The 8,735-nt window shown below is 57.2% G+C and overlaps 1 protein-coding gene across 2 annotated transcripts in view; it reads left to right on the top strand.

The window, feature by feature from the left end:
- RAB17 (RAB17, member RAS oncogene family) overlaps positions 1-8,729 on the top strand; it is a 14,556-nt gene extending 5,827 nt beyond the window's left edge. Inside the window, exons 2-6 of one of the 2 annotated variants that reach the window (XM_045296012.1) lie at positions 607-736; positions 2,977-3,128; positions 4,168-4,293; positions 5,250-5,318; positions 8,282-8,729. In XM_045296012.1, coding sequence (XP_045151947.1) covers positions 610-736; positions 2,977-3,128; positions 4,168-4,293; positions 5,250-5,318; positions 8,282-8,470 — 663 coding nt within the window. In that variant the 5' untranslated portion in view covers positions 607-609 and the 3' untranslated portion in view covers positions 8,471-8,729. Of the gene's footprint in view, positions 1-606; positions 737-2,976; positions 3,129-4,167; positions 4,294-5,249; positions 5,344-8,281 lie in introns of both variants that reach the window. The other variant, XM_045296017.1, reaches the window with a different exon arrangement.
- Positions 8,730-8,735: the final 6 nt, after the last annotated feature.

Raw genomic sequence — 8,735 nt, 5'->3', positions numbered from 1 at the left:
AGGTGTGCGGCCTCCTCTGACCTTCGAACTTTCTGTCCGGTGCTGCCTGAGGGTCAGTGAGCTGTGGATGTAGTTGGTGTTGGCCTTGCACTGCACTGGGGTGCTGGAGAGGCAAGGGGCCCCTCTTGCTCCCTGGACTGGGCTCCCTGCCTGCGGAATGCGGAAGTCCTGTGGATAAGCAGGGTGAAGCTGGGCTGGGCCTTATCACCAACCCTGCCTCCCAGCTCCTCTCGCCCTGTGTCAGACCCAAGAAGTTGCCCTCCTTTTCGGCAGAGGTTTTGTAAAAAGGGGGCCGGCCGCTCCCAGCGCTGGAAGTTCCCTCTGCACGTTTCAGGTGCTCCGAGGAACCCGGTGAGCAGTGAGGACAAAGCCCAGGGCTCTTGCTAGTGTGGCCCATCAGCTCAGACTGGGCCACCTCCTGTCCTTCATCGTCCTCATGGTGGCTCCTCTGAGCCCCTCCGTGGGCTATGGGGCCACTCTGCCCCACACAGGGGCCCTCGGTCTCCCCAGGCAGGAGCCCCAGTGCAGTCAGCGGCCGGGGGGCTGGGCTCCCTGAAGTTGTTGGCCCCAGATAAGCTCCCACTCTAAGCTCCTGTGTCTTCACAGCTCATGTTGGACCCGGACCCAGCCCACACCTTCAAGCTGGTTCTCCTGGGCAGCGAGTCTGTCGGCAAATCCAGCCTGGCCCTCCGCTTCGTCAAGGATGACTTCAGAAGCGGCCTGCCCACCGTGGGGTGTAAGTGATGGACAGATGGAGAGCCTGCCCACCACGAGGTTTAAGTGACAGGCAGATAGACAGACAGACAGCCTGCCCACAATGAGGTGTGATAGGCAGATGGACAGACAGACAGGCAGCCTGCCCACCCTGGTGTGTGAGTGAGGATAGAGGGACAGACGGAAGTACCCACCATGGGCTGTAAGTGACGGCTGGACAGATGGATGTGCAGAGCGCCCTCCGTCAGCCTTTAGGTGAATAGTTCTAGTAACGCAGGCAGTGGAGCAGTGAGCTACTGCGGGAAGTCAGAGGTTCGCTCCCACTCAGGTGCCCTGAAGAAAGGCCTGGTGAGCCCCGCCCTGAAGACCAGCCCTGAGGGCCCCGGGGGTGCTGTCTCGCTGACACATGCAGAGCCACAGGGCTGGGGTCAGCTGTGTGCTTTCATAGAGGAGCCAGAGCCGTGGGCCCATGTGCAGGGGTGGGCAGGGACGCTCCTGGGTGTTCCTGGGTGCAGCTTCGCACCCAGAACCCCAGCTGTGCCCAGCACACCCAGACACAGAGGGCATGCAGGGTACTGGGCTAGGCGTACAGAGTGGGGCTCATCCCCAGGTGACCTGGGCGCATCTCAGGGATAGGGGTAGAGGTGAGGGGTGGGGTTAGACGTACAGAGTGGGGATTCAGCCCCAGGTGACTCCCAGGGAAACCCCAGCCTTTTTCTGGGTGCTGAAAACCCCTTGGTGAGGTCTTCTGTGTAGATGGCGCCCCTCCGGGAGACACGCAGGTGCTGGGGAAGCAGCAGGGGTCCAGACCCACTGGGGGTCTCACAGCTTGGGCCAGATGGCGTCCCCACTCAGCATCCCCTGTGGTGCCTGGTGCCTCGCGTGCCTCCTAAATGAAAAGCCGTGTGAAGTCACGGTGGCCCTGCAATAAGGCCCCAGCCCCATCAGCTCAGGTTCCTGATGCAGGGGCTGAGTTCAAAGGTGGACCGAGTGCTTGCTTAGCATGCCGCTGCTCGCTGCCCACCCGAGGGGGCTCCAACACCAGGCAGAACGACACGCCCTGAGCCCCCACCCCTGCCACCGCGACTACTGTGGAGACCACTGAGCACTCTGAGGTCTCCAACCGGGACTCCCATCTTCCCGCTCCCCCCCAGGCGGTGTGCTCCCCCGAGTTTCCATTCCCGATGGCCGGAGCAATCCTTGTGAGACTGGAAGCGGCACCTGCCCTTCCCTCCCCCCCCGGCTGAGCCTGCTGGCATTTGAACGACCGGTGGCCTAGCTGCCAGGATCCCAGCAACACATGTGCTGTCACAGTACACAGTACACAGTACACACAGTACACATTACACCATACACAGTACACAGTACACACAGTACACAGTACACAGTACACAAGGTACACAGTACACCGTACACAGTACACACAGTACACAGTACACACAGTACACAGTACACCGTACACAGTACACAGTACACAGTACACCGTACACAGTACACAGTACACAGTACACAGTACACGCACAGACAGGTGGCAGCAGAAAACCTCGGGTCATCCCTTCCTAACTGGGATGACCAAGGGCCACACTAAGGAGCCCTGGTGGGGTACATATTGGGCCGCTAACCCAAGCCCACCAGCTGCCCCATGGGAGAAAGAGGAGGCTTTCTGCTCCCACAGGCGTGGGCCCACAGGCGCAGGTGCCTCTGTGGTAGGTCGCTATGCGTTGGCATGGGCTGGATGGCAGTGAGTGTGGGTTTAAAGGCCCACTCAGAGATCAGACCCATCAAGTGTGCATGGGTCTCCTGCCCAATCTGGGGCTTGTGCAGCCCTGGCTCTGGCACCCGGCTGGTGAGTGGCATGTATGACGCTAGAAGACAGAACCTTGGGCAGGGTCTCCAGAGCCGCCATCTTTACTGAGAGGCTGCGGGACTGGAACCTGCAACCTTGAGGGGAGCAGTGGCGTGCTCGCTGCTGCACCCGGAGGGCTCCCCTCTGCTCTCAGGTCGAGAACCCAGCTGCATGGACTTGCTGGGCTTTAATGAATGGAAGTCCTCTGTTCCCTCGCTCCAGGAGCCTGGGGGTGTAGTGGTTACGCACTGGGCTGCGATCCTCATGGTCCGCAGTTCGAAACCACCAGCAGGTCCTTGGGTAAAAACTGGGCTTTCTACTACCGATGGCGGTTCCAGTCTCTGAAACCCACAGGGGCGTGGGGAGGTGTCGCTCTGAGTCAGCAGTGAGTTTGGCTTTGTGGCCCCTCCCCTCAGGTGCCTTCTTCACCAAGGTGGTGCAGGTGGGGGTCGCTCCGCTCAAGTTTGAGATCTGGGACACGGCGGGCCAGGAGAAGTACCACAGCGTCTGCCGCCTCTACTTCCGGGGTGCCAACGCCGCACTGCTGGTGTACGACGTGGCCAGCAAGGTGAGCGCCCGCCGCTTCCCTCGGTGCCAGGTGGAGTGCGCGGCTCAGACCCTCTGCAGCGCCCATCGCCATGTGCTATCCTTGTGGTGCCCCCTGGGCTGGATATAAGGACGGGCACAGGGGCGGCCGCCCGTTCACACAGCGCGTGCCCAGGCCGCAGCTCACGGCGCCCGAGGGTGTGAGAGCGGAGCTGCGCCCGCAGAGCCCCGCAGGGCTGCTTTGTTGGGAGCAGATCGCCGGGCCTTTCTTCCGTGGCGCTCCTGGATGTACGAGAACCTCGAACCTTTGTGTCAGCCTCGCCCCCAAACCCAACCCGACCCAATGGAACCAACAGAAAAACCTCCCTGACCTCTCGCGGTGAATGGTGATCCGTGGTGCCCCTGGACGCACCCTCCCCGAGTTCCTCATGGGGACAGAGCACCAGGACTGCCTTCTGTAGTGCCACGGAGGGGCTTGACCTCTAACCTCTGAGTGTGCTGCCGGGGTGCTGTCCACCCCCCCCCTGGGGTGTGGTGAAGGGAGCAGGGCTCTGTGGGTGCTCCTGGGGGCAGGGCCCAAGCCAGCAGGGGGGTTGGGAAGTTGAGGCCAGCCATGCTGTGGGTGGGGGCTGTCGGGGGTGTGGGGGTGTGGGGGTGGTGGCATGTACACAGCCAGGAAGCCAGAGCGTACAGGGTGGGAGGTGGGGTGTTACAAAGGGAGAGGGCTGTGGGCCTGGTGGGGAGAGGGGCATCTAGACGGGGTATTGGAGTATGAAGGGGCTGTGGGCAGGTTGGGGAAAGGGGCTCCCAGGCAGGGCCAGGAACCTGTCTTCCCCAGGGGTCCTGCACTTAGGACCTGGTTTGGGGTCCATCAAGGGCACCCTGGGTCCTGGAGGAGGGGAGGGTGTGAGGAGCGGACCAGCTGCACTGACCTCGTGAAGCTGAGGAAAGACATGGTGACCAGATCTCGCAGCAGTGGGGTTCACAGGTTTATGACAGGCGCCCCTTTCTGGCAATACTTGGGAACCCCGAGCTTTACTGACCTGCCATCCGTCCCACAGGAGTCCTTCCTCAGGGCCCAGCAGTGGCTTCGGGACCTGGAGGGCGAGCTCCTGCCCAGCGAGGTTGTAGTGATGCTGGTGGGCAACAAGACGGACCTCACCGAGGAGCGGGAGGTGACCTCCGAGGTGCGCCTGCGCCTGCAGCATCCGCCCCAGTGCGAAAGCAGTAAAATCCCAGCCCCCCCCCCACCTCAGTTCCGGGGCCAAGTGCACACAGTACATACATGCACCACACTTGTGTGCACACATCTGCATACATGTGCATGCACATAGCCTACACACATACATGAACACATACTACTCACGTGTGCATGAAGAAGCACACACATACCACACATGTGTGCACGCACAGATACTTGTACCACACATGTGCACTCACATGGATACCCACATGCACCCATATACACCCTGCCCCACACATGTGCATTCACACATATACACAAACCCACACCCATACAAGCAAACATGCACACACATGCACCTCACGTGCTCATATAATCTTCCAAATACACATGCATACATCCATGCATATGCGCAAACCTATGCAGGCACGCGGACACACGGTCTGTGATGAACTGGAGGGACAGTGCACTGAGCTAAGGGACAGTGGGGGTGGTGACGGACTTGGAGGGACAGCTTCTCCTACCACTGCCTCCCCAGGGGTCCTGTCTGGGTCTGAAGCTGGAAGTCTGGTGACTTTGACTCCACTGATGTGCCCCCTCCCAGGGGAGGGCTCCACTGCCCCAACTCTGCCCTCTTTCCCCAATCTGAGGCCCCCCTCTGCCAAGAATGACCCAGGCCTTGGGGTCAGGAGACAGCTGCCACAGGCCTTAGCACCTTTCCTGGAAGCCAGGCAGGTGGCCGCACCTGGGCTCCTGTAGGACAAGCTCCCCTCCCCACCCCTCTCCTTCCACACTCCTCCCTCTAGTCTCTGTGGGGTCTCACTGGACTCAGGGCCCTGGCCACCCACTGTGGGGCCTATGCAGTAATGCCCTACAGTCTCTCCGGGGCACGAGGGCATATGTTCCAGGGGCAGCCCAGAACGCCCTGACTCACACAGGGTTCCTGGCTGCTTCCCTCAGGAGGGGAAGGCGTTTGCTGAGAGCAAAGGGCTGCTGTTTGCAGAAACCTCGGCCAAGCAGAACCACCAGGTGACCGAGGCCTTCAGCACTGTGGGTGAGCCAGGCGGGAGGGGTGGCTGGCTTCTCCCCCGCCTTTTAGGGTATCCTGGGATTCAGCGAAGGAGCCCTGGCGGCCCAGGACTGCTAACCACAAGTTCAGCGGTTCGAATCCACCAGCTGTTCCTTGGGAGACAGGCGCGGCTGCCTGATCCTGTGGAGTTGTTAGGAGTTGCTCAGGAGGTTCTGGCTCACTTGCCTGTGATATCAAAGGCATTGTTCCAGAATTTGAGCATTCTGTCGGGCCACCTCTTTTGGGATGGGCACAAATATGGATCTCTTCCAGTCAGTTGGCCAAGTAGTCGTCATCCAAATTTCCTGGCACGGTGAGTGCTTCCAGTGCTTCGTCAGCTTGTTGAAACCTTTCCGTTGGTGTTCCATCCATTCCTGGAGCCTTGTTTTGGGCTAATGCTTCCAGGGCTGCTTCAACGTCTGCCTTCAGCTCCCTTGGCTCCTGCTCACGTGCGACCTCCTGAAATAATGGAATGTCGACCAGTTCTTTTTGGTTCAGGGAGTCTGTGTAATCTTTCTGTTCTCTTTCGCAGCTTCCTGCATGGTTCAACATTTCGCCCATCTAATCTTTGAAGACTACAAAGGGAGGTTTGAATTTTTCCTCTAGTTCTCTCCGTTTAGGATTTGCTGAGCGCATTCTCCCCTTTTGGGGTTCTAACCATGGGTCTTTGCACATTTCATTAGAGCTTTTGGCTCTGTCTTCTCCAGCTGCCCTTTGAAGTGTTCCATTCAGGTCTTTGACTCCATCCTTTCTCCCATCTTCTTTAGCTACTCTGAGATTAAGAGCAAGTTTTGGAGTCTCCCCTGACATCCACTTTGATCTTTGTTCCCCCAAAATGAATTTTTCCCCTCCATGTATGATGTTCTTGATGTCTTCCCACAGTGCGCCGGGGCTTGGGTCTTTAGGGTTCAGTGAGTCAAATCTGTTCTTGGGATGGTCTCGGAATTCAGGTGGGATAGACTTAAGGTTGTATTTTGGCTCTCAAGGACTTGTTTTAAGTTATTTTCAGGTTCAACCTGAACTCACATATGAGCAATTGTTGTTCTGTTCCACAGTTGGCCCCTGGCCTGGTTTTAGCTGCTGTGTTAGCCCTGGTAGACTAGAGAAACAAACCCAGGGAGACTCATGTGTATAAGAAAGAGCTTTATATAAAGAGTAATTGTACATTAAGAAAACATCCCAGCCCAGTCTAGATCAAGTCCATAAGTCCAATATTACCCCATATGTCCGATACCTATCTATAAAGTCCTCTTCAGACTCACGAAACACATGCAATGACACCGAATGCAGGAAGATCATAGGCCAGTCAGTGAGAAGTCTTGTGGATCCAGTGGGCATTGTAAGCTTCTCAGCACTGGCCGGGTCTCCCCATGGGTCCTTCAGCTCAGGGTACTAGTGTAGTTCCATGTGTCTTGTTAGCAGCAATATCTCCCAAGGAGTGAGCCATGTGTCCCACCTCAAACAAACTATTTATCTCCTTAGTGTCTCCAAATGAGGCCGTCAAGCTGCGACCTGATTGACAGGCTACACTCCACCCCTTCCCTCTTCATCCTCTCACATTGACACCAGATGATGTAACGACTGTGGCTGCTGATACTGAGCTTCTCCATCGCCTCTTCCCACAGATGGTGTCCATTTGGTTCTTAAGCATTCCCTCTGGACCTTTTGTGTTGTTGGAAAATGGTGTCTGTCTTACAGAAGTCGTTGATCTTGCAGAAATCTATGATTTCCAGCTTCGTTTCGGTCACCAAGTGCATCGTTTCTAACTTCTGTTCCTTGCTCTTTGTTTCAACTTTTGCATTCTAATCATCAATAATTATCAATGCATATTGATTGCATGCTTGGTCGATTCCAGGTTGAAGTTGCTGATAGAACTCTTCAATTTCTTCATCACTGGCTTAGGTGATTAGCACATAAATGTGAACAACAGTTGTATCGGTTGGATTTCTTTGTATTTGGAGAGGTATGATCCTATCCCAGGCAGCCACCTTGTACTTCAAGATAGACCTTGGAACGTCCTGTTGGGTTATGAATGTCACAGCACCCCTCTTGAATCTGTCATTCGCAGCATAGTAAACCATGTGAGCTGCTTGTTCTAAACGGCACTTCTAGCCCATTTCAGATCACGATCACCTAGACTGTGGCTCTTTATGCGTTCCATTTTATTTGTTCACAACTTCCAATTTCCTAAATTCATACGTTGTACCTTTCCAAGTTCCAATTATTAATCGACACCTGAAGCTGTGCGTCCCACTGCAAGTCGTGCCCCACCAGCAAACCAAGAGCCTGGAGGCTTTACCCCCACAGCTTTTCCTCCGTCTGCACCATCATGGGTGGTTCTGCTTTGAGGAGGCAGCTCTCCCTCCGTCGGACTCGGAGTGCGTGCCGACGTGAGAGGCTCACCCCTGGTGCTCGCTCAGGGTTCTGCTTCTCTTCAAGGGGTTTCCAGCCGCTGAGCGGGCTCTGCTCCTGTCCGTAACCTTCTCCAAGGTGCGTTCCTCAGAAGGAAAGGCCCATGCCTTCTTCCTGGTCTGTCCTTAGCCTGGAAGCGCTGCTGAAACTGCTCACGTTGGGTGGCCCTGCTGGCATGCGACACATGAGTGACAGCATCCCAGCAGCACACAGGCCACTGCAGTCTGACAGACCGAATGGCCAGTGGTGGCCATCAAGAGTGCGGGTCTCAGAAGCCCACAGGGGCTGTTCTCCAATCTCTCCCAAGGCCACCATGAGTCAGAACGGCCTTGGTGGCAGTGCGTCTGTTTTTTGAGAGTTTCTGGGGCCCCGTGGTCATCTCCAGGGACAGGAACGTGAGCAGTAGTGCCCTGGGGCCTTGGGTCTCCCAAGACTAGTGTTTTGCAGGGTGGAACCAGATGGGGACCGCCCTCCCCCCTCACCACCCCCATCCTGCACTGTCCTTTCACAGCCCAAGAGCTACTGCGGAGAGAAGAGGAGCAGGCAGGCCAGAGGCACCATGGGGACCCCGGAGTGGATCTCAACCAAGGCGCTCCCAGGCAGGCCAAATGCTGTGCCCCCTAGAAGCTGCTGTTCCCCTGGACCATGGGGGGCTGCCCGGAAGAAAGGTCTCTGCTGGTCAGCAGAGGGAGTATGCTGACCATGGCCCTTGATTCTGAGTCCCTGTGGGCGGTCACTGGGGGAGTCCTGAGCCTGGAGATACTGAAAAACCACCTCCAGGGTGGCGCGGGCATCATGTCCAGCCCCTCTCCCAGGGCTGTCTGTAAGACTCCTGGACACTGGGATACTGTCCTCCAGGCCTGAGAGGGCTCTGGAAGGACTCTGGTTGTTAAGGGGAGTGGACAGGTGCCTGACTCCTGTGCTGGGCAGGGCCGGGCCCCCCTGCTTCAGAGGTGGGGGGCAGG

Source organism: Echinops telfairi, unplaced genomic scaffold, assembly GCF_000313985.2.
Source record: "Echinops telfairi isolate 266 unplaced genomic scaffold, ASM31398v2 ScPeMD7_3;HRSCAF=10, whole genome shotgun sequence".
Classification (NCBI taxonomy): domain Eukaryota; kingdom Metazoa; phylum Chordata; class Mammalia; order Afrosoricida; family Tenrecidae; genus Echinops; species Echinops telfairi.
Note: the sequence above shows the minus strand (reverse complement) of the source record. Positions and strands in the feature narration are given on the sequence as shown.